A 24,374-nucleotide genomic window follows, 5' to 3' on the forward strand; every position below is an offset into this window, starting at 1 on the left:
GCTCGCCCCGCCCTCCAGGCCCCGCCCGGCCCCGCCCCTCCGGCTCGCCCCGCCCTTCCACCTTGCCCCGCCCACACCCTTAAAGGTACAGGCTGCGGAGGGGGGCGGAGGGGGGCGGGGGCGGCAAGAGCGAGTCTGATCCCGCTGTCCACTTTCCCTTCCGTCCCCAGCCTTTAGTTCTGCTTTCACCACGAAAGCAGAAGCAGGAGGCAGCAGGAGGCCAGAGAGGGAGCAGTTAGAGGGTGAACGGGGAGACTCCCTTCCCAGGGCGGGATCCTGGTATTGAAAGGCGATGGGAAGAACTAGGGACGATCCGAGTGGGGAAGGCCACACCTATCTGCAAACATCCGCCCCGATTTGAGGTTCCTGATGAAGCTCCTTTTTCCCTCTGCTGGCATCCCGTTTATGCTCTGCAGGGGCTGGCACCGGACCTGAGGCACTTGGGGGCAGGGCCACTCCTGCTGTTCCATCTCCGAAGTGACAGCGCTCATCCCACCTTTCTGACCTCTTAACCCCCACCCCCTTGCACCCTGGGCCAGAGGCTAGTCATTCCCTGAACACGCCCAGACCTTACACACAGCCACACATCTGGGCTCCTCCAAGCCGCTGCCCCATGCCACCCCCGTCCTCCTCCCCCTGACAAACTTTTCCATTATTGTTATTATTATTTACTTTTGAGATAGGGCTCACTAAGCTGCTGAAGCTGGCCTCCTACCTTCTGATCCTCCAGCCTCCACTTTCTGAGTCACTGGGATTCCAAGGGTGTGTTCAGCCACCACACCCGGCCCAGCCCATCTTACTCAGGCCCAACTCAAAAGTCACCTATCTGCAAACATCTGCCTTGAGGTGAGGTTCCTGACCAAGCTCCTATTTCCCTCCCTAGCATCCCTTTTTCAGGGCTCCCCCCTGTCCTGTGCTTTCTTCTCCATCCGCACTCTCCGTGGGGCTCCCTACCTCTAGTGCTCGCCTCTAATTCCCATCCCGGTGGGTGACGGGGTCCCAAGCACAAGTTTGGAATCACAGAGCACTAGGCTTCCGTGTGACCTTCTAGAACTACTCAGACTCTCTGAGCTCAGTTTCCTTCTCTGTAAAATGGGGAGGACAGTGGTGCCTACCCCCTGGGGTCTGGAGAGGTGACACTGTATAAAGTCCCAAACCCCGTTCCTGGTGCTAAGTCCGCGTTCCGTTGATGGAAGACACTGTTGTCACTCTTATCTCATTATTACTACAATGTGGCCATTAGGTGCCTGTGTGCCCCATTTTCTGGGAACCCCTCATAGCAGGGCCCAGGCCCAACCTGTCCCCATGTATGGGCAGCCAGCAAGCACATGGATGCCTGTATCAAGTGCTGAACTTGTTCTGGGGTCAGCTGGCCCCCTCCCCCTCTGCCACCTGCTGCCTGGGGAAGTAGCTCCAGAATTGCTGAGTTTGAAGCCAAAGTCCTCCTCCCCTAAGGGGCTCTGACCCTGGGATTCAGGCGCCCAGCCAGGGGAAGGCCTCAATGTCACCATGGTAGGTCAACTGGTTAGGCAGGTCACAACCTCTCTGTCTCCCAGGATTGGACTGGATTGGGGGCCTGCAGAGGGAGCATGAGTATCTCTGGAGAGACCCCTGGAGAGGTCCAGGGAGGAGAGGAAACTGGGGACATGGCAAGGAGACAGATGAGGCCTGCAAGATAGCCCCCGGTTCACCACGCTCAGTGGACAGTCAGGGCCTCTTTTCCAGGCAGGGAAGGGCCAGTGGTACCTGGTAGGAGCCGCCTGAGAAGTCACTCGGACCCAGCTTCAGATTTCAGCTTTGACGTTTGCCAGCCACTTGACCGGGAACAAATCATGTCCTCTCTCTGAGCCTGGGTTTCCTCATCTGGAAGCGGAGATAAAAGCAGGACTTTGGGTCCCTTGCTCACTGGGCTTCGGGGGGTGGGGGGACTCTTTGAAATTCTATACACAGAGCAAAGCCCACACCGCAGTGCCTGGTGGGTGAAAGAATCCAATAAATGGAAGCTTGTTCTCGTTCTCATTAATGTACTACTGAGGATTAAAGAATCGGACTGACTGGCGTCCCCGGGGACAATGCTGATTTCCTTTCCTTGGAGACAAGGGTTCTGTGCTTGTATAAGTCACCTCGGGCTGCATAACATACCACCCCCAGAGACAGGGACCTGACATGACAACATTTTGTTATCTGTGTCCCTGAGGCTCCTGAACTTGCGAAGGGCTCAGCTTAGTGGTTCTGGCTCAGATGCCTCCTGTGTGTGTGGTCACCGTGGCTGGGGCTGGGGCAGATGGCCGGGGGCTGCCTGGGGATGTGTCCTCCTTCATCTAGTCTCGTGTTTTTCCACAGGATCCCTCTGTGGGAGCTGATTTCTGAGACTCTTAGTCCATGGTGGCCTGGTGGGGGCTGTGGGGGGGGGGGCGCGGACTGGCCGACAGGGGACCGCACAAAGGTTTCAGAGAACAACAAAGAAGCTCTGATGGATTTTATGACTTAGTTGTGGAAGTGACATGGTCCCATCATTTCCCTTGCACTACAGTCACACCCACCCAGATTCAAGGAGAGGAAATGGACTCTACCTCTCCGTGCAAGGTCGGACAAAGTCGCATGGTAGGAAGAGAATGTGAGACGAGGTGTGACCACATTTGGAAAACACAGACTGTCACCCGCCTCAGTCCAATGAAGTCCCCAATAGAGAATGCTTAGGCAAGGAGAAGAGCAGCAGAGGGGAGCTGTATTTGCTGGCAGGTGGGGAAGGGACCCTCAAACCCCATTGGGTAGACTGCTTCCTACAACATCCCTTCTGGGCCGAGCCTGTCCTTGTCCTCTGAACAAAGGCCACGACAATCAAAATAAACTGTTTGCAGAGTAGCATTTATTCTGTGCACACCCATGCCATCGCAATGACCTCATTTTACTGAGAAGGGAGACTGACCTCAGGGAGAGGCAGCCGCCTGTCCACAGGGCACCCTTTGGGAAGTAGCCTGGATGGGACTGCGCCCCAGGCTGAGAGATGGCACTAGAGACTCCACTCACTCCCCAGGCCGGGCGTCCTCCTTCCTCAGAGGTAAGGCCAGGGCCTCTCCACGCTCGGCATGCTTGCTTCAGAGGCCCAGGGTGTGGGCGCCTGCCCCAGAAATAACGTAGGAACCTGGGGATGGCAGAAGCAGAAGCAGGAAGGGGAACTTAAAGAGGAAAGAAAATAAGACTTTTCATTTTTGTAGTTCTGGGAATGGAACCCAGGGTCTCGCTCATGCTAGGCAAGTTCTCTCCCACTGGGCTGTATCCTTAACCCTTTGTAGTTTTTATTTTGAGACTGGGTCTCGCTAAGTTGCCCAGGATGGCCTCCAACTTGTGATCCTCCTGCCTCAGCCTCCCAAGTGGCTCGGATTACACATGTGGGCCTCTGCACCTGGCTACAGTCAGAACTTTCAGTTTTAGCCTCTGTCCAGGAGACGCTGAAGGCTCCTTAAGGGTTCCTGAGCCTCACCTTCAACTGAGGCAAGTTTGCACCAATCCTGGCAGCTCCTGGCAAATAGTCACAGGACACCTACTTACACCTCCCCAGGGCGGATGCTCCGGACCTTTCCCGCAGACTGCACCAGTTGTGAGAGTTTCTTTACTGGCATTGCTAGGAGGCATCTCGGTTAGAATAATCCTTCTAGAAAGTGACTTGACCATTGGCCGATGTTCACCTTAAGTGCCCTTTGTCCCGGGCTGCTTCGCTCCTGGGGCTTTTTCTGTGATCCCAGCTACTGGGGTGGGGGTGGGCATGGGGGTTGAGGCAGGAGGATCGAAAGTTTGAAGTCAGTGACAGCAACTTGGCAGGACCTAGTCTCAAAATAAAAATTCCAAAGGGTCAAGGATACAGCCCCGTGGCAGCGCGCTCCTGGGTTCCAGCCCCAGTCCTGCAAAACAGAATAGAACAAGCCCAAACCTGGACCAACCCCCCCCCCCCCCCGCCCCCGAAAGCCCTAAGCCCCCAGGAATTCTTAGCTGGCTGCGCCTGACCACTGCTGCACACCATCTGGAAACTGAAAAATGCCAAAGCCCTTCCTCCCAGATGGTGACTTTAGTCTACAGTGGCGTGTGAACACACCAAGGAGAAATGTCATCCACATTTTGGGCGCAGTGACCTTAGACAAATTCAGTGTTCTTAGAGGCACCAACACTGATGAGGAACATTCACTGGGTGTCCCTGAACAAGGTCTTAATTCTCCCTGTGTCCTGTGAGTTAGGTCCTGTTTTGGGCCCCTTTTTAGAGATGAGTAAACTGAGCACACAATGATGACATCGTCTTGGCTCAGTACTCTCAGGGAATGAGCGTTGGAGAGGGGCGGTCTGCAGGGTTCAGCGGCTACAATAGGACCTTTCTGACGGAGGCGGCGCAGTTATGTTGAGTGACTAAGAGGGTCGGGAACTCAGTAGAGTGCGCCCCCTGGTGGCCACAACGGGCAGCTTCCACGCTGCTTGCGAACTGAGTTCAAATCGCTGTTCGGTTTCCTGTTGAGTGACTTCAACAAATCACTTTGTCTGCTGGAGTCCCAGTTTTCCCCGTGAAAGTTCAGACTTCTTCGTATATTAGGGATGCAAGCCCTTTTTCTATGATACATGCTCTAAAATGTCTTCCTTTTTTCCCCCAGTTCTCTTTCAACTTTGCTTATGAAGTTTTTAATATGCAAAAGTTTAAAACAGTATGTAATCAAATGCATCAATCTTTTATCGCATCTGGTTTTGGAGTCACAGTTAGCACTTTTTTTGGTATGTGGTACTGGATACTGACCCCAGGGGTACTCTTACCACTGAGCTATACCCCAGCCCCCATCGTACCCCCCACCCCCACACCGTTATTATTTTCCAGACAGGATCTCACTAAGTTGCTGAGCCTGGCCTCAAACTTGTGATCCTCCTACCTAAACTTCCAGAGTCACTGGGATTAGAGACATGGGCCATGGCACCTGGCTTATAGTTAGCTTTTTCCAGACATAAGTTGTAGAGTAACTAACTGTATGGTTTCGTTTTCTACATTGAGATTCTGATCAATTAGGATTTATTCTTGTGCATTGTGTGATCCTGGATTTAAAAAGGGGAAAAAATGGCATTTTGGGGACAGATAGATAAATTGGAGTAAAGATCCCACATTAGATAATAGTGTTAAATTAATGGTAATTTTCCTGAGTGCTTACAGTTGTACCTCAGTATCAGAGGTAGATTGGTTCCAGGCCACCCTTCTTCCATACAGAAATCTGTAAATGCTCAAATCCCTTATACAAAATGGCCCCAAATTTGTTTATAATCTATTTGTTTATAACATATAATATATATCTTCTCATATATTAAATTATTTATATATAATTTATAGTACCTAATACAATGTAAATTCTATATAAATAGCTATATTGTATTGTTTGGAGAATAATAACAAGAGAAAAAATTCTATACATGTGTAATCTGTAGTACAATTTTTTTTGGAGGGGGGGGTACTGGGGATTGAACCCAGGGGGCTCTCTTACCACTGAACTGTACCCCTAGCCCTTTTAATTTTAATTTTGAGGCAGGGGATTCTTTAAGTTGTTGAGGCTGGCCTCGAACTTGCAATCCTTCTGCCTCAGCCTCCTGAGTAGCTGGGATGACAGGAGTGCGCCACCCCCCCTTTTTTTTTTTCATATCTTCCATCCTTGGGTTGACTCCCTGGAGGACCGACTGTAATGGTATTGTCATTATGTAAGACAATGTCTTTGCTATTAGGAAAAGCATGTTGCAGCCTGCAGGGTTGACAGGTCACTGTGCCTTCAATTAAGTCTCAAATAGTTCAGGGAAACTATATATAGAGAGGTTAATCCGATGTGACCAGATACCAGCAAGTGGTGGCGGGTATAAGACTATTTCTTATCCTTGCAACTTTTCTTGAGGTTTGAAAATTTGCAAAGTAAAGCGCTGAGGCGGAAGTGTGCTACGACGCATTTTCACAGGAAAGGAGGCGTAGGGAGGGCGGGGGCTGAGGGTTGCTCCGCCCCCTTACCACAGGCCCCGCCCCAACAAGGCCCCGCCCCCAACCCCAAGCCCCAGCCTCTGATCCCAGGCCCCAGCCCCTGACCCCAGGCCCCGCCCCTAACCCAGGCCCCGCCCCTAACCCCTAGGACCCGCCCTCCCCGGAAACCAAGGGCCAGGCCCCGCCCCGCGGAGCGCAGTCACGTGATCCAGGCTGCGGCGCGGGGCTCCGCGCGGTCATGGTGGCCCCGATGTACGGGTCCCCCGGCGGCCGCCTGGCCCGGGCGCTGACGCGGGCCCTGGCGCTGGCCCTGGTGCTGGCTTTGCTGGTCGGGCTGTTCCTGAGCGGCCTGGCGGGCGCGATTCCGGCCCCGGGGGACCGCTGGAAGCACCACAGACCGGCACCACCCGCCTCCCGCAGCCGCTCGGTGCTTCTGGACGCCGCGTCGGGCCAGCTGCGCCTGGTGGACGGTCGCCACCCCGAGGCCGTGGCCTGGGCCAACCTCACCAACGCCATCCACGAGACCGGGTAAGGGTTGGCCCGCCCCCAGCGCAGGGCCAGCCCCGGGCGCCAGGCCTGCCTGTCCCTGGGGCCGTCCGCCTGCGGGGACTGCCCCGCGGTCTCCCTGGGAGTCACTTCTTCCCTCTAAGGCTGCAGCATCGCCCTCCGGACCAGCTCCCCGGTTGGGAGGGCCTGGTGCAACACCCCTCACCTCACGAGGGCCAGTCACTTGCCTTCAGCTAGTGGTGACAATACTTTTGTCCCCCAGAGGCCACAGTGTCTGCATCTGGAGCAAGTCATGGCTGCTGGGTAATACAGTAATTCCTGTCCCCACTGGAGTCACAGGGATTAGCTCTCTTCTCCAGACTTCAGTTCCCACCACAGAGGCCAGCACCGTGTCCCCAGGCTTGAACTTGGCGGCAGCTTCCAGGGGTCAGTCTAGCTCACACTTGCTTACCTGTGGCTTGCTCCATGGGTGCCGGCCCCCTGCCTCCCTTCCAGAACCAGGGCAGCGGGGTGGAGCCTGGTTCCATGCCACTGGGAAAGCAGAAGTTTCCTCTGGTGACATAGATGCAGATAGGACCTCCACTAGGGCTCTGCCCCTCCCCCTGCTGTGTCCTGGTCCCGGGAGGTCCTTGGCCAGATACTCTGGAGCCAAGGGCTGTGCTTGAAGTCACGACGGTTCTCCTGGTTGCTGGGATGCAGGCTGTCACTCTGAGGTCTCTCCCCTGGCTCCTCTGCCTGTCTGGGCTCCCATGTCACCATCTGTGGCCCAGATTCTGAAGCCATCCCTGGTTGGGGAGTTGTGTGATGCCCCTCTCAGGCCTTCACAGGGGCTTGTTTGTATTCCCTCCTTCTGGTGCCTGGCCTTAGGGACAGTAGAGAGGTGAGCAGGCCCCTCTCTAAGTGGGACAGACGATGCTGGAAGGGAAACCAGAGTTGGTGGGAATGGGGACCTCAGAGCCTTGTCAGCTGGCCCAGGTCCTGGATCCAGGTTCTCTGGGGAGTCGCAGGGAACCCTTTGTATGTCCTACCTGGCCACAGCCCAGGGCTCAGACAACGCTGTCCCCTACAGCAGGCATGGCCCCCTCCCACCTGCCCAGTGTCCTGGCATCCGCTGTCCCTTCAGGTGTTGGGGAGACAGGATGCTGAGGACACTCTGTGCTGGTGGCCCCCAGAAGGTTCTGCAGACACAGGAGTTGTTGGGGCTGAGCTGGCAGGGCTCCCGGGAGAGGAGACACAGATGGAGTTGACGTCCGTGGAGGGAACTAGAGCTCTGTGGCTAGCCACGGGGGCCACTGTGACTCCGGGATCTGGTGACCCATTCTCTGATGACTCACACATTTTTTGCCTGCTTGGTAGAGCCAAGAGGGCATGCCAGACCTCTGCCTGGATACCAGCCAGGAAGGAGACATGGAAGGACGGCCCAGCATAGAGGAGGCTTCGGCCTCAGGGGGCCCCTTCCATCAGCAGTTCGCCAGCAGTGGGGACTGCAGTGTAGGGGGCATCGTACAGGCACGAAACTGAGGTCCTCAGAGACAGCCTCTGGAGACTCAGGCAGGATGAAAGAAACACCTCTGGGGCCTCCTGCTCCCAGCCCGCAGAATCTCTGATTTCACTGTTTTGGAGAGAGATGTCCCCCGGCTAGGCATGAACCTCCCTTTCTGGGGATTTCGTCTCCCAGGATCCTGGGGTTTCCCCTCCTTTTTGGTTGTATTTGTACCTGACTTCGTACCTGTGCCTGTCACGCATCCTAGAACCATTTAAGATTCGATGCTTGGAGATTGGAGATGCCGCTGGTGGCAGTCTGCCGCAGCTGGCTCTGGTGTGGGCCTGGACAGCAGCCCCCTCCGCCTTCGCTGTTCTTCCTCCCTGATCTGATCCCCCAGCCAGTGCCTTATCCTCAAGGCTGCTTGGAGTAAATCACCTTGAGCTGAACGTGCTAAGAGACTAACAAACCAGCCAACATTCCATGTCCCCCAGCCAGCGAAAAAAGCCAGCCAGGAGTGTGGACAAGCGGTGTCTTTGGAAAGTCACGATAGGCCAGCCTGTGCCATCGCGAGGGATGAGAGAGCATGACTCCACCAGAGGCATCCCGCGTGCTGGAGCACGTCAGGTGGTCATGGGAGGCCTTTGGGACCCCTGCTTGTCCCATGGCTTTTCTTCTGTACTGGGGATTGAATGCAGGGGCTCTCGGCCACTGAGTGCCTCCCTAGCCCTTCTTATTTCATCTTGAGACAGTTGCCCTGGAACTGCCCTGGACCGTGTGATCCTCGTGTCTCAGCCTCCGGAGTGGCTGGGATTGCAGGTGCGCACCACTGTGCCCGGCCAGCACTGTGCCCGGCCAGCCCGATATGTCCCTCCCCTCACTGGATTTCCCCAGGGCGATGAGCATCGAGTGCTGATGTTTCCAACTGAGCCTCTAGAGGCTGCCTCAGTTGGACCCAGGAGTTGTTTTAGAGACATCAGCTGCTCCTGAGATAGAGTCAATATGGCCCGTAGATCTTCCAGAAGGAGAAACGGTTAAGGAACGCCATCAAGGCTGCCGACGTGTGAACCTGTCATCAAAGGGCACTAACGACAGGGCAGACACGATCCTCTTGGCTTCCGCCTCTGTTTATCCACGAAGATCAGCAGTTTGAGAAGAAAGCGAGCAGGAAGGATGTGTTTTCGTAAGTTCGTGCAGTTACTAGAGCGCTCAGATGTTCTCCTGGCCAGTGGCCGGGTCATCTTTCTGAGAGTTATCAACAGGCCCAGCGCCACCAGGAATTCCAGAGGCCGTCGCCATCGTCCCATGTCACAAATGGGGAAGCTGAGGCTGGAAAGACGGAGCAGGGTGGCAGGAGGCAGAGACTCAGAGTCAGCGTCAGGGTCCATTTCAAGTCACTGTGGGGGCACTTTCCGTGGTGACCATGGCTGTGGCCTCGGGGGTGAGGCAGTGTTGGCCTTGTGGGGTCCTGGGAGAAGGGGCTAGAGTGGGGCGCGGGGCCCCAGCCAGCCCAGGGGCTCCTCAGCCACAGACGGGCACCTTTCCCACCGTGGTTTTCTGGAAGGACCAGGGTTGCTGCGCAGATGCCACCAATTTGGGTTTTCTCAGGCTCAGTCAGGACACGTGGCTCCCACGCAGTCGGAACCAGTGGTCACCTTGCAGCAGAGGCAGGAGGAAGTGAGAGCGTCGCTCCCTCGAAGGGCAGTGATGGATGCCCTGCTGTGGCCCGTGGGGCCCAGGAGACAGGGTCTCATCCTCCTGCCCAGCCCGAAGGAGCCCATGCTGCCCTTCTTTTTAAATTTTTTGGGGGATTATTATGAAAGTACTCATTTTTTTTAGATATTTTTTCTGTTTTTTTGCAGTCCGGGGCGGACCCGGGGTCCTGCATGTCTGGGCGGGTGCTCTGCCCCAGCCACCTTCCTCGCCCTGGTTGAGTTTTTTCCCCAGGGTAAAAATACTCGCAGTTTTCAAGGGTGGCACAGGGCATGGGAAATGGGGGCCTCCGTCTTCTCTAGAAGAACCTCTTCCAGAATCTTCACTGCAGACACGGGCCCCGACATACCTGCGCCCACGTTTGCACACAGGGGTGTAGACACGTGTCCTATGGCCCCATTCAGCCCTCTTGTCCCTCCCCACCTCCCTCTCCCTAACTTTATCTGACACTGTCCTCCCTCCTCACGTGGCAGTGGCTGCAGGGTCCTGGAAAGCAGCTGCGTGGTGGACGGCTGGGCTGGGCCAGTCCCTGGTGAGGGATGCGTCGGCGGCTGGCTCTCCACGGCTTGGGCAGAAGCACTGTGTGCAGGGCCCGCCCTCCCTGGTCCCCACTGGCAGGGCTGTGCAAGGACCTGGTCACAGGCGGAATTCCTGGGCCCTTCCGCCTCCATGGTGGCGGTGCTGTGGCCCTGACTCTGCCTTGAAGCGGCAGTTTCTGGCCATGGTCAGCGGAGGCCGCCCCTGGCCCCAGGTTGCCCACGGTGCTCGCCTCGAGTGGCTTTGGGGTTTTCTGTGACTCAGTCTGACGCCCCTCGCCTGCAGCCTCCCGGCTCATGAGGCACCTGCCGCTGGGCACCCGATCTTCCTCGCTCACCCAGCCCTCGCCTCCCGGCTCTCACACACTCTCCATGAGACACACTGAGTGAGCAAGTGTCCCCTCCTGGCACTTGCCACACCGTCCTCTGAAGTGGGAGTCACTGTGACCATTTCACAGAGGAGGAAACCAGGGCTTAGGGAGGTGGAGCCTTGTCCCAGCGGCTGGGGGAGGGCTGCTGGGGACCCAGAGGACCTGGGGACAGGAGCCCAAGCTCTTGTCCTTCACCCTCCTTGAAAGGTAAAACCTTCATTCCTGTCCCTCGAGTCTCTCGGTCGCTATCCATCGTTGTACGTGAGTCACCAGCCTTGAGGGTCATGGCTCTTGGCTTCCTCTGGTGAGAACCGTGTCCCCTCTGAGCTGAGCCTGTGGTGTGTGCCCTTCGTCCCAGAAACTCAGGAGGCTGAGGCAGGAGAGTCACATGAGCCCGAGAGATGGAGGCCAGCCCTAGCAGCACAGCCAAACCCCTTCCCAAACCAACCAGCCGACAAACGATGCCCCCTTCCAGGATTCGGTTGCCCTTTAAGAAAGGGCTGAGGCTGTAGCTCGGTGGCGGAACGCCTCAGTCTCCAGTACTGCAGTAAGTAAGTAAATAGAGAAAGAGAGTTCCCCTAGTTACAGAGGTGACATGGTCATGCTAGGATTCATTTTAGATGAGGGAAGGGGGCTGGAGGTGTGGCTTGGGGGTGGGGTGCTGGCCTAGCTACGCAGGTTCTTGGATTCAGTCCCCAGTTCAGCAAAACAGAGGGAAAGGAAACCCCAGGTTGTGGGCCTGCAGGAGTGTTCACCACAGAGAGGGAGTGACCCACCATGGGTGGTGCCTGGGGCTCGGGCCCTGTGCCCGTCTTCCTATCTGGAACCAGACTCCTCCCGAGGCTCTCGGGTGACCTGGAGTGGGCCAGAGGAGCAGGACCCAGCCTGCCTGGAGCCATCCTGCCTCCGCTTTTGGTACCCTGTGCACCAGCTAGCGCTGTGCACCAGTCTGTGTAACAAACTAGCCCCCAGGCCCAGGGCTTAGGCCAACAGCTCCTGACCTCCACAGGTCTGAGGGCGGCTGGGGTCACCACTTCGTGCTGCAGGCGTGGTCTGCTTGTGTTTCATATTTCTGGAACGAGCAGGCTGGCCGGGGCGTGTGCCACAATGGCAGGGACAGAGGCAGCAAAGGGCAAGTGGAAACACGGGATCCTCCTGAAGGCTAACCCTGTCACTGCCGAGCATGTCCCATTGGCTAGAGCAAGCCACGCGGGTGACGGATCCCAGGTCCAGGGATGCCTGGCTCCAGGCCGCAGGGTGTCTGCCGCAGCCCCGTGTGACTGTGTTTTACTTTCCTCCCTGTGGCTGAGCCACACAGCCCGTCTCAAGGACTGTGGGGTTGTCATGAGGGAACGGTGGCTTAACAAGTTCCACGGAGCGAGACCCTTGCCGGGCACTGGGGAAGTTGATGGGCCATTGTTGGCCAGGAGCTGTTTGTCTGTCCTGATAGAATCAGAGCTGGACATGGCCGCATCTGGCTGCGGGTAGCTTTGCAGGGTCCCTGCCACCAACCAGTGTCCCCACCTTCCTTCCCCAGGTGGGCCTTCCTGGAGCTGGGCACAAGTGGCAGCTACAATGACAGCCTGCAGGCCTACGCGGCCGGCGTGGTGGAGGCCTCCGTGTCCGAGGAGGTAAGGCCACGCTGGGCCTGGGTCCCAGCTGCCCTGTCCCTTCCCAGCCAGTGTCACCTGGGGCTGAGTCACCATGTATTCCTTGACGCCTACAGAGAAATACGTGGCATAGCGCCAGTTTCCACAGCCCGATCAGACAGTGAACACCCGACCGACGCTCAGGAGCGGCCCGTGCCACCCGAGCCCAGCCCGCGGCTCCGAGTGCCCACTGCCATACTCCGTCCCCCTTGCTTTGTGGAGACACTGCCCACACCATGACACTCACTGTTTAGAAACCTACAGTTGGTTGGCTGGCCGTGCACAGGATGGCTCAGAAGGACATAGGGAGGGGCGGGGTGCTGGCCAGGCTGTGCAGGGTGAGCAGGACATGGGTCAGGGTGTGTTCCAGTGGGACGGCGACAGGCCAGGTCCCTGGGCCACCAGCCCTGTGCCTCCTCCCTACCTGGGCTGCCTGTGCCTCCGCCGGGAGGTGGGCGTGCGGGCTGCACATCACTGCAGCAGAACACCTGGGCCAGGTTGTTCCCGAGCCTCGGGAGGCTGAGGCAGGAGGGTTGGGAGTTCTGGACCAGCCTTAGCAACTTAGGCCCTCTCTCAAAAATAATGATAATAGGGGCTGGGGCTCAGAGGTAGAGTGTGAGGCCCTGGGTTCAACCCTCAGTACCACATAAAGTAAAATAAAGACACGTGTCCACCTAAAATATTTATAAAAATAAAATATTTAAAAAAATAAAATAAAAAGGACTGGCGACATCGCTCATGGTACCCCTGGGTTCCATCCTCGGTATCATAAATAAATGAATAAGTAAGTAAATAAATCATACCAAAGTTGGTAACTATGAAGCTAACAGGTGGCGGGGGACTGAGGGGGCGGCTCCGAGGTGGAGCGCGCCTAGGTGGGCAAGAGGTGAGAAAGGTTTATGTGCTGGCTCACGGGGCCAGAGCATCTGTCCACCACTGGGCAGGCCCAGTGTGTCTGGCCCGGCAGGGGTCTGAGGGCCATGGCAGGAGCCTGGGGGCTGTGGCAGGTGCAGTGGGCACAGGTTGCCCACCTGGGAGCTGGATGCAGACAAGGAAGAGGAAAGCCCTGGCCTCGGGGTCCCCTTTAAGGACATGCCCCCAGTAACCTAAGCCTCTCACTAGGCCCCGCCTCCTGCAGGCTCTACCCCCAGCAGCCCCTGGGGGTCAAGCCTTGGGGACCTCCAGCTTCCAGACCACAGCAGCAGAGATGGTGGCCACGGAGCCCTGAGGTTGGAGTGGCTTGTGAGCATGGCTGTGGGCACCCAGCCACCCAAGAGCCACAAGGCTGGCAGACCTTGGCCATGGGGTTGGTGGGGTGGACTGGTCACTGTGGCTGGCTGGACTGGTCTTGGCTGGCTCGTGGAGCTCCTGTAGTATGCTGGCAGGTCATTCACTGTCCAGGGCTCAGCACTGCATCAGCTGGGGTGACAGGCAGCGCCCGGTTCAGGTCCCCACCAACAGGGGAGCCCAGGTCTTCCTGAGGCTCGCCACAGCATCCGCCAAGAGGGGGCTGCATTGTCCCCTGCTGTGGCCTCGGTGCTGGGGACAGAGAGGAGCTGCTCAGAACAGGAGGCAGATGGCTGGGTCCCCAGGTGCTCTAGGCTCTGCCCGCCAAAGCCCCTAGAGGAAGGGGCCGGAGGGCCGGGGCATGGGAGGACGGGCCCCTAGGCTGGAGCCTGTGGCCCCTCAGCGCCCCCTCCCCGCAGCTCATCTACATGCACTGGATGAACACCGTGGTCAACTACTGCGGCCCCTTCGAGTACGAGGTCGGCTACTGCGAGAAGCTCAAGCACTTCCTGGAGGCCAACCTCGAGTGGATGCAGCGGGAGATGCAGTGGGACCAGGATTCCGGGTACTGGCACCAGGTGGGCCTGCTGGGCTCTGCGCTCCGGGGCCAGCCCAGCTGCCTGCCCAGCCTTTGAGTCCCCCTACCTGGCCCCCGTCCCCCCATCTGTCCCACTCTACCTGCCTGTCCTTCCATCGTTCCCTTGATGGCGCGCCTGCTGTCTGTCCTGTCCCCATGTCCAGCCCAGCCTGCTTTTCTCCCGTCAAAGAAGTGGAGACCTGGTTCGTGGCCAGCACCCTGTTCTCCTTCACACGGGGAGGCTCTGGGCAGGGTGATCGTTTTGGGGATGGTGACAGCAGCAGGAGGAAGCAGGTGGGGAGGCTGAGCACCCAGGCAGGCTGGGTACAGGGACCTTCTCCTTCCCGGGAGCTGCTGGGCAGGCAGCTCATGAAGAGGGCAAGGCCAGGGGGCACCCTGCTGGCTGCTGGCCACATCCTCAGTGCAGTCAGTACACGGTGGCTTCCCTAGAAAGCCGCCAGGGGGCAGCCCTCTGTAATGTGGCTGTCAGGACTGTTGCCACAGACTGTGGGCCTCGTTTGCACCGTGTCCCTCTCTCAGCTTCTCAGTGTCCACCCACCTGCCGGACTGCTAGGATGGCTCCTGTGCCCACCCACTCACCCCAGCCCATCGCTCCCGACCCTCTGTCAGTCTGTCCATCCATCTGTTCACCTTCCCACCACTTCACCACCTCTCTGTGCATCTGTCACCCATCCGCTCACCTCTCATCTGTCCACCTGTCCATCACCCATCTGCTCCCTCCTCCAGCCATTCAGCCCTCGTCCATCCATCCATCCTCCCCTCATTCGTCTGTCTGTCCACCGTCCATCCGTCTTGCCTGTGCTTGCTGAGGGCCTGGGGAGAGCTCACACATGCCAGGCCCCGTGAGGCTCGTGGTCACAGGGTGCTCGTGGTCACGGGGTGCCGAGGCAGAGCTGCCGCAGGGAGGAGCCTTGGCCATGGGGGCCAGGTTTCCTGAGGCAGCAACTCTAAGCTTGGAGCAGGGACAGTGGCATTGGGATGGGGGCTGGGAGGCTTCCTGCAAGAGGTGGCTTTTGAGTTGGACTTTTAAGCAGAGGTGATGTGGGGTGCACCAGGTGTGGACGTCATCAGTTCATGGAAGGCAGGAGAGGGCCTGGCAGGGAGGGGCAGGGCTGGCCTCTCCTGCTCAGGCTGCAGCCCAGGCTGGCCCCACTGCAGGGGTGCGGACCTCACCTCCCGGCACCCATCCTCGCCCCCCAGGTGCGGCTGACCCTGCTGCAGCTGAAGGGCCTGGAGGACAGCTATGAAGGCCGCGTGTCCTTCCCAACTGGGAAGTTCACCATCAAGCCCCTGGGGTTCCTGTAAGTGCCCCCAGGTGTTGCAGGGTGGGGAAGGGCACGCCTCACAGATGGCAGGTCCATCGCCAGCTCGGCCTTTCTCGTTTCACAGCCGCGGACTGGCCAGCTGACCTCCAGAGCCTTGGCTGGCCAGTGACAGGCGCAGCAGGCTGCTCACCTCCCGCCCCGTCCCTCCTCAGCCTGTTGCAGATCTCTGGGGACCTGGAAGATCTAGAGCCCGCCCTGAACAAGACCAGGACCAGGGCTGTCCTTGGCTCAGGGTCCTGCTCCGCCCTCATCAAGCTGCTGCCCGGCCAGCGTGACCTCCTGGTGGCCCACAACACCTGGAACTCCTACCAGCACATGCTACGCATCATCAAGAAGTACACGTTCCAGTTCCGGGAGGGCCCCCAGGGTAGGTGGGCTCCTTTGTGTGCGTGAGGGGCGGAGGGGCGGGGCGCCGGAGGGGCGGGGCGCCGGAGGGGCGGGGCGCCGGAGGGGCGGGGCGCCGGAGGGGCGGGGCGCCGGAGGGGCGGGGCGCCGGAGGGGCGGGGCGCCGGAGGGGCGGGGCGCCGGAGGGGCGGGGCGCCGGAGGGGCGGGGCCCCGGAGGGGCGGGGCCCCGGAGGGGCGGGGCCCCGGAGGGGCGGGGCCCCGGAGGGGCGGGGCCCCGGAGGGGCGGGGCCCCGGAGGGGCGGGGCCCCGGAGGGGCGGGGCCCCGGAGGGGCGCTTTGGCAGTCCCTGCTATACACACAGGGTTACCAGGGCAGTTCCAAGAGGGGTTTTTATTTGATTTTTTCAAATAAAAATTCTTGGGTTTTTTTTAATTCGATTTTTCAGTGCTGGAGGTTGAGCCAGGGCCCTGTTCATACTAAGCAGGGGCTTCCCACTGAGCTGCGCCCCCATCCTTTTTATTTTTTATTTGAGACAGAGTCTGGCTAAGGTGCTGAGGCTGGCCTTGAACTTGTGATCCTCTTGCCTCAGCCTCCTGAGATCCTGGGATGACAGGCGGGCACCACTGTGCCCTGCTAGCCCCATTTTAAATAATTTTTTTAAAGTCATAGAATGTCAGAAAACTCCGTAGAACACCTCACTTCAATACCCCTCACTTCTGAGAACAAAGTAGTTATGTTTTATTGTGCTTTCCTAGATTTGAAAACAAGGTGCTTTGATTTTCTGTTGTGCTTCACTTTATTCTGTGAGCAAGAGGTGAGCTCAGCTGCCCCAGGTGAGGGCTGGGGCTCCTGTCCCCCACCTGGGCCAAGGCTGCGGTCGGTCACAGTATGGTTTGGATAGGGCTGGACTTGTGGGGGTGCGTTTTGTGTATGTATCTGTTCTAAAATTAATAGACGCGTGTTTAAGAGAAGCCTGAGACCGGGGTGCATCGAGTGGACACCCTAGGGAGCTCCGCATCCCCCCACCTCACGATTGGCCGCACACCTGTGCTGTTTGTCGCAGCGATGGATGGGGATCCATACGTTGGTTCTCATCGGGGCATTGGGCAGTTTTATGGGCTTGACACGTGCCTGGGGACACATCCCTACCCCTGGGCCATTGTACAGACCCTTTTCACTGCCCTGAAGTGTCTGCTGACCCGACACTGCCACCGGTAGTCCCGTGAGCCACCCACAGCCTGTGCGCCTCCTCCTGTAGCTGGGCCCACCAGGAGTGGACCAGCCGGGCAGAGCCGAGAAGCGGGGGTGGGCAAGCCCTGGTCGGAGCAGCGGGGCCTAAAATGTGGTTTACGGGGTCAGACTCAGCAGACCAGCTCCACCGCCGGCCACGAGGGCGTCTCTGCCACGGCCTGGCCCCAGGGGGGTCACTGTTCTCATCAAGCTTGCCTTCTGTCTGGAGATAGTGACCCCCAGGCTGGGCTTCTGGCGTGACTTTATCGATGCGCACTGTAGCTGTGTACTGGGAGCGGAAGCGTGGCTGGGTACACAGCCATGCGGCCTCCTGAAGCCACACAGGACCCCTCCACTGCCCAGGACGCTCCCCGGGTCCCCGAGATTGTCCCTTGCTGCCCTCCCCAGGCGGCCACTGTTCTGACTGCTTTCTTATTATGTTAGTTTGTGTGTTCTAGAAGTTTATTTAAGCCCTTAACCGGTTTATTTAAAACTAATTGTTGTAGTTTTATTTTTTATTGAAAAATTTTTTTTTATTGAGGCAAAAATCATAATGTAAACCCAACCATCTTCAAGTGCAGCGTCCTTTCTATCTGGTTCCAAAACATTTCCCTTGCCCCTGGCGGGAGACCCTGTGCCCACCAGGCAGCTGGTCCCCATGTGTGACCTTCCTGGGGCTGGCTTCTTTCCCGCAGTGTGATGGTCTCCAGGCTCGGCCACATTGTGGCGGGTGTTGGTGCTCTGGTCCTCTTTGTGGCTGAGTAGTACTCCATGGTGTGGGTGGCTCGTGGCTCCCCCACCCACCAGCTGGTGGATACTGGGTCATTGCCACCTGTCGGACCCCTGTACTGCTTCTAACAGTTGACTTACAGGGACCCTGAGCTTATGACTTGAATCCTTACAGCCCCCTGGGTGGGGCCGCAGTGGGGGGTATTCCCATTTTGCAGGGAAGTAAACTGAGGCTCAGAGAGGCGGAGTGACTTGTCCCAGGGAAACTCAGCATCTCCTTTCTGGGTCTGGCCCTCTTAATGGCCACCCTCTTACAATTAAAAAGCGAGATGCCAGTAAACAAACTGCATATGGAGAGAAAGGGATAAACATGTTTGTCACTGGTGGCTTTTGCTGCTTGCTCTTACTAGTTTCTTATGGTGTTGGGGTGGAGCCCAGGCCTCCTGCGCTAGGTGAGCCTCCACCGTGAGCTCCTGCCTAGCCCACGTGTGCATTCTATATCAGTCTCCTCATTTGCTAAAGGACAGAAGCGACTGGGTGGGAGCGGCTTGCTCTCTTGAGACCCACGTCCCAGCAGGGCCTGCCTGACCGGCGCCGGCCGCTCTCTCCCCAGAGGACGCCCTCCTGGTTCCTGGGAATCAGATGGTCTTCTCATCCTACCCCGGCACCATCTTCTCCTGTGATGACTTCTACATCCTGGGCAGCCAGCTGGTGAGTTGAACCAGTCACCTGTGTCCCCTCCCTGAGGACGTGTCTCACTGTGTCTCACCGCTGAGCTGGGACAGGAGGTGTTTGCTTGGATGCGGTGACCGGTGACCGAGCTGCACCCTGTGGCTGGGCCCCAGTGAGAGCGGAGATGGAGGGTGGGATGGCTGCAGCCCTGCCTTCGCCCCAGGCCCTGGCTGCTCCTCCCGTGCTGCTGGCTGGCCCCTCATCAGGGCTTGTTAAATGCGGGTCCCCAAAGCCTGCATTGGCCTGGACTGTGTGGGGGCCCTGTCCCCATGAGCCACTGGTCCTGGGGCCCAGGTCCTCGGGAGCCTCTGGTCCTGGGGACCCTGGAGATGCCCTTGACCTTGGCGACCTGGTTTGCTTTTCCGGCGGAGGTTCACCCCCACTGTCCTTGTCCCTCATCTTGCTCTCTGTGGGCGAAGCCCCCGCAGCCCGGCGGGTTTCTGAATAGCTGTTGTTGTTGGTGAGCTGTTTGTGCTGTCTCCCTGGCTGGCGCCCAGCCCTGTTTAGAAATCTGTCCCTGGCACTTCTCGCCAAGCCTTGCGCCTGGATTGCCAGGGCAACCGACCAGGAGAGAGCTTTCTGAGGCACCCTCGGGGCCCAGGTGCCAGTCCTGGGAGGGCAGGGGGGGACTCCTGGCCTCCTCCATGCCTGCTCTGAGTGTGGGAAGGGCCTGGAGGGCCGTGGTCTGTTTCTTTGTCCTGGTTCTGGCAGTGGCACCTGGGGTGCTCCACCTGAGCCACATCCCGAGCCCTTTTTACTTATTTATTTCCTGAGATGGTTCCAGATTTGCTGAGGCCGACCTCAAGCGTGGGGTCCTCCTACCTCGGCCTCCTGAGTCTCTGGGATTTCATAGTGACATGGGTTTTATTTTTAACCACCAAGAAGGCACTGTTTACAGAACAAGCAGGGGACGGAGCAGGGTCCCTGGAGAGGGGCAGGAGGCAGCTGGAGGCCGGGTGGGCATCTGCCCTTGGCTCCAGGATGGGCTGAGACAGGCAGAGGATTCTCTGTTGCATGGCCCCCAGACTCTGGGCCTGAGTCCAGGTTCATGGCCTCAGGCCATCGGCCTTCCCTGAGGCTGGCCTGGGAATAGGGCACTGTCTCAGGGAGAGCAGACCACTTGGTGAGGGGTCTGCAGGAGCAGCACTTTGGGCTTCCCGGGCTGGGTCAGCTCCTCAGCCTTTCTCCGCAGTGCAGGTCGGGGGAAGCAGTGAGGAGCCGGGGCGGCGGGGGGGTGCAGCAGGGCTGGGGATCTGGCAGGGGCAGAGCTGTGGGACTGCCCAGGCCCTGCCCAGGCTCAGGCCCCGTCCTGCGCATCAGTAGACCAGGGACTGCTATTGCCCAGGGCCAGGGTCCCTGCAGCCCTGCCCCTGAGGCGGCCCCTGTGCTCCCCAGGTGGCGCTGGAGACCACCATCGGCAACAGGAACGCAGCCCTGTGGAAGTACGTGCAGCCCGAGGGCTGTGTGCTGGAGTGGATCCGCAACCTGGTGGCCAACCGCCTGGCCCTGGATGGAACCATCTGGACAGATGTCTTCAAGAGGTTCAACAGTGGCACGTGAGTGTCTCTGGGCCATGGCCCCACCCTGGACACAGCCCTCCTGCCACAGACCCCAGGGACCTAGGGGCTGGCAGGTACCAGAGGCCTCTCCTGTTCTGCACCGGCAGGCCGCTGGGGAGGCCCAGGCTTAGGAAGGGAAGGACACGACCCCCCCCCCCCAGGCTCCTGGCTCAGGGAGGGGCCCTGGGGGCAGGGCAGGAAGGGCTCTGGAAATGGGGCAAGGCAGAGGAACTGGCCTTTGTCCTGACCGGTAGCTGAGGGCTGTTCCCAGCAGGCCAGCAGCAGGGGCCTGAGCGCCTGTGGGTACCTGCCTCACTGCAGTGCCAGGGTGAGGGCTGGTGGCCCCGGGGGGCTGGGCAGGGGCTGGGCGGGTGGCCCAGGCCACTCAGTCCCCTGCTGGGCCCTCTAGGTACAACAACCAGTGGATGATTGTGGACTACAAGGCCTTTGTCCCCGGACAGACCAGCCCAGGGGGCAGGGTGCTCACGGTCCTGGAGCAGCTCCCGTGAGTACCTCTGGGTGGAGGCCCCCTGGGTGGAGGCCCTGGTGGCAAGCCTCGTGGGAGGGCTGGGGTCCCCGAGACGGGAGGGGCAGCTGGTGCACCCTGGTTGGCTCCGGCAGGAGGGGGGCGGGGCCCTGAGCCAGGCCTGCTCTGGGACCCCTCCTGACGGCCTCCGCTCTGTCCTGCCCAGGGGCCTGGTGGTGGTGGCCGACAAGACCTCGGACCTCTACGACATGACCTACTGGGCCAGCTACAACATCCCGTAGGTGCCCCGCCCGCTCTCCTCCGCTTGTCTGCTCCCTGGGCGCCAGGGCCAGGCCTTCCCCAGTAGTGTTAGCGCCACAGCAGGAACCAGGCAGGTCCTGAGGGCTTCGCGGTGTAGTTGAGTGACCTGGTCAGCAGCGTGCGAGCAGTGCCCGGCTCCCTGTGTGGAACCTACCAAGGGTGGCGCGGGGTGGCCCAACCCAGGGGTGTGCCCAAGCTGGTTGGCAGCTGCCACTCCAGCACTCATTGCTTCGTTTGGTCCTGGTGACCCTAGGCCTGGGGGCCATTGTCTGGTTTCATGGGTGCAGAACTCGAGGCCCCGGGACAGCGCCCACCCTCGCAGGCTGCAGAGCTGGGTGATGGGGCCAGGGTCCCAGCCATGACTGTGGCACCCCAGCCCGGTCACCCTGCCAGCCACCAGAGCAGAGCCGTCCCCCCTGGGTCCCAGCTCCTGGGTCATTGTGACTGTTCTGGAGTGACCGCCTGCCTCCTCCTGGCCCATGGCCCTGCCTTGCGCCGTCACTAGAGTCATGGTGACTCTCTTTGTCCCACAGGGCCTTCGAGACAGTGTTCAATGCCAGCGGGCTGCAGGCGCTGGTGGCCCAGTACGGGAACTGGTTTTCCTACGACAAGAACCCCCGCGCCCAGATCTTCCAGCGGAACCAGTCCCTGGTGAGGGACATGGACTCCATGATCCGGCTGATGAGGTGGGCCAGGGGCGGGTCAGGGGAGCCTCCCGGGGTCACACCTCGGGACAGCCCAGGCTGCGGCAGTGGTCACAGTGCTTGCCAGCAGCAATTGGTGGCCCCGACCTGGGCCTGTGGCTGCCTGCAGATGCCTGGGCCCTGGGCAGATGCTGGGACAGGCGTGGCACTGGGAGGTGCAGGCAGACCTCCCGACCGCCCGCCTCAGGGCACCCTGTCCTTGGGGCTGCGAAGCCCTCAGAGGGCCCGGACTCATGCAGACAGGTGGCTCAGGCACCTGAGTCCCAGGGACGAGACCAGGCTCCCAGGAGGGGCTGCGCGGAGACCTGGGCGTGCGCGAGGCCCCGGGAGCCCAGGGGCCGGCAGTGGGAGGAGCGGGCTTAAGACCAGGCCTCACGGCGATCTATCCCCCAGGTACAACAACTTCCTGCACGACCCCCTCTCGCTGTGTGAGGCCTGCAGCCCCCAGCCCAATGGGGAGAACGCCATCTCCGCCCGCTCCGACCTCAACCCTGCCAACGGCTCCTACCCGTTCCAGGCCCTGCACCAGCGCTTGCACGGGGGCATCGACGTGAAGGTGTGCGGCCCTGGGGCTGGACGGGCCTGGGGAGGAGCGGAGGCCGGGGGCAGCTGCAGGTGGGGTCAGGCTTGGCTCTGGGCTGCAGTCGAGGTGACGGCCATTTAGACTCAGGGTTAGGGTCAGGCTGGGGCTGGGGCTGCCCAGTGCCCAGGCTCAGCCACATGCTCTGTCCCCAGGTGACCAACATGTCCCTGGTGAAGGCACTGGGCCTGTTGGCGGCCAGCGGGCCCACGTGGGACCAGGTGCCGCCCTTCCAGTGGAGCACCTCTCCCTTCAGTGACAAGCTGCACATGGGCCACCCCGACCTCTGGAAGTTCCCGCCCCTGAAGGTCTCCTGGGGCTGAGCCCGTCGCCCGCTGCCCCTGCCTTGCTGGCCCACAGGCACCCGCTGCCCCCGACCTGCCACATCCCTGCCACTCTGCCCCGCTGCTCCCAAGCTGGGCTGGGGCTGTCCGGGTCACTCCTGTCCTGGGGTCTCTTCCCAGGGCTGGGCACAGACCCGAGGGACTCAGAAAGACTCAGGGTCCCCACAAATTGGGTGGGAGCCCCTGTGCCATCTCCTGTCTGCAGCTCCCTCCCTTCCTCCCGCTTCTGTCTCTGCCACCTCGGGGACTGTCCTCATGCTCTGTCCACCTGAAGCCGAGGGAGAGTCCTGGGCTGGGGCCCTGGACCTCTACTGGGCCAGGAGGCCTGTTCCAGCCCAGCCTCCAGCCTCCTGCCTCCTGAGCGGCCTGGGACTGGTGAGGGGCAGCCCTGGGGTCTAGGCACATCTCTGGTTGGTGTCGCTGACCCCAGCCACAGCCCCTGCCCCCCACCCCTCGCCTGCTCCCTGGACAGCTTCCTCAAAGACAGAAACTTGAAACAAAACCAAAGTTTCTGGCCACTGGCGGCTGGAGGGTCTCGAGTGCCCTCTGTCCCCGGACAGGTGGGAGTGTGGCCCCGCGTTCCTGCCTGGTGTCCCCCTCTCCGGGGCCAGGGGAGGCGGACTGCAGGCTGTGCCGCCATTAAACTAGAGAGGCCATGGCTGCTGTGCCGCTTGGGTCGCAGGCGGCACCTCCCTCCCTGGCCTGGGCCCTGCAGCGTCCACCGTGCAGCCTGCTCATTCTCCATCTGTCCGTCCAGTCGTTCACGTGCCAGCCCACCTGCCCCCGTCCTTCCTCACGGCCATCCTTCTGTCCCTCCCTCCTGTGCAGCCATCAGAAAGGACCTGTTGTCACCCCCACAGTGGGTGGTGCCACCTTTGTCCCCCTCTGCTTCTCTGCATCTGCTTCCCTCTCTGTCCATCCGTGCCATCTTGGGGACTCCGTCTGTCCCATGCCCTGTCCCCCCTGAAGGCCTCCACCTTGCACCTTTAGCCGTCTGTCCACCTGTCTCTCCATGCGTCCAGCCGTCCCAGGGACCTTAGGAGCACCTGCTGTGTGCAGGTCCTTCCTGAGCCCTGCTGTGGGGCACAGACCAGTGCGGACAGCCCTCCCATCTGACCTCGTGTGGCCCGCCTGTGACAAGACTCCTGTGCTCCCCACCCGGGGACGGACAGGGAAAGTGTGCAACCCCAGAGTTTCACCCGTGGGTTCGTCCTGGGCCCACTCTGCTGGCTGTAGACTCCCCTCTGAGCCCCGGCCACCTCGTCTGTAAAGCAGGCAGTGATGTTCCCCTGGACTGTGACCAGGGTCTCTGCAGGGGCCTCGCACTTCACATTACCAACTCCTGCTGACCCTCAGCACCGCGGGAGGCCCCGGCACCTTAAAGGAGAAGGTCTACAAGGCTCCCCGCTCCGCGAAGCTCGCCCCCAGGATGGAGACGCAGCCGCTCTGGGGAGAATAAAGCGCAGTGAGGCTGATCCGCCTTCTCACTGGCCTCCCGGTCCCTGTGTGTGGCTGTCCACATCGTGGGTCTCCTGTGCAGTGCTGGGTGTTCTACCCCCGGCTGCTTCCCCAGCCCTTTAAGTAGCTGGCCTTGAACTTGGGGTCCTCCCGCCTCAGCCTCCCCAGTCACTGGGGTCATAGGTATGTGTCCCTGCGCCCGGGCACAATGTAGCACAAAAGCCAACCCTGTGGCCCCGCCCTGGCTGCGGGGGTTGGGGTCATGGAGGGGGCTCAGCCCAGGGACGCTCTCCCGTTCCCTGTGCGTCTTCGTGGGGAGCAGGGTCTGTGTTTCTGCAGGGTCTACACACTGGTTTCAAGTCCGCCCAGGGCTTCCCTGTCCCCGAAACCTGTGTCCAGTGTGAGATGACAACCCTGGGTGTGGGGCCACACCACTGGGCTCCCAGGGGCT

At 59.8% G+C, this 24,374-nt stretch overlaps 1 protein-coding gene across 1 annotated transcript; it reads left to right on the forward strand.

Annotated features, from left to right (window-relative positions):
• The first annotated feature begins 6,174 nt into the window (after positions 1 to 6,174).
• On the forward strand, positions 6,175 to 23,949 carry Plbd2 (phospholipase B domain containing 2). The gene is made up of 12 exons (XM_077108981.1): positions 6,175 to 6,514; positions 12,134 to 12,227; positions 13,952 to 14,110; positions 15,331 to 15,431; positions 15,608 to 15,822; positions 18,373 to 18,470; positions 19,887 to 20,047; positions 20,460 to 20,555; positions 20,743 to 20,814; positions 21,371 to 21,523; positions 21,935 to 22,097; positions 22,277 to 23,949. The coding sequence occupies exons 1-12, from the start codon at positions 6,225 to 6,227 to the stop codon at positions 22,442 to 22,444; spliced, it is 1,770 nt and encodes a 589-aa protein (XP_076965096.1). The 5' UTR covers positions 6,175 to 6,224; the 3' UTR covers positions 22,445 to 23,949.
• Positions 23,950 to 24,374: the final 425 nt, after the last annotated feature.

Source organism: Callospermophilus lateralis, chromosome 1, assembly GCF_048772815.1.
Source record: "Callospermophilus lateralis isolate mCalLat2 chromosome 1, mCalLat2.hap1, whole genome shotgun sequence".
NCBI classification, from domain to species: Eukaryota; Metazoa; Chordata; class Mammalia; order Rodentia; family Sciuridae; genus Callospermophilus; species Callospermophilus lateralis.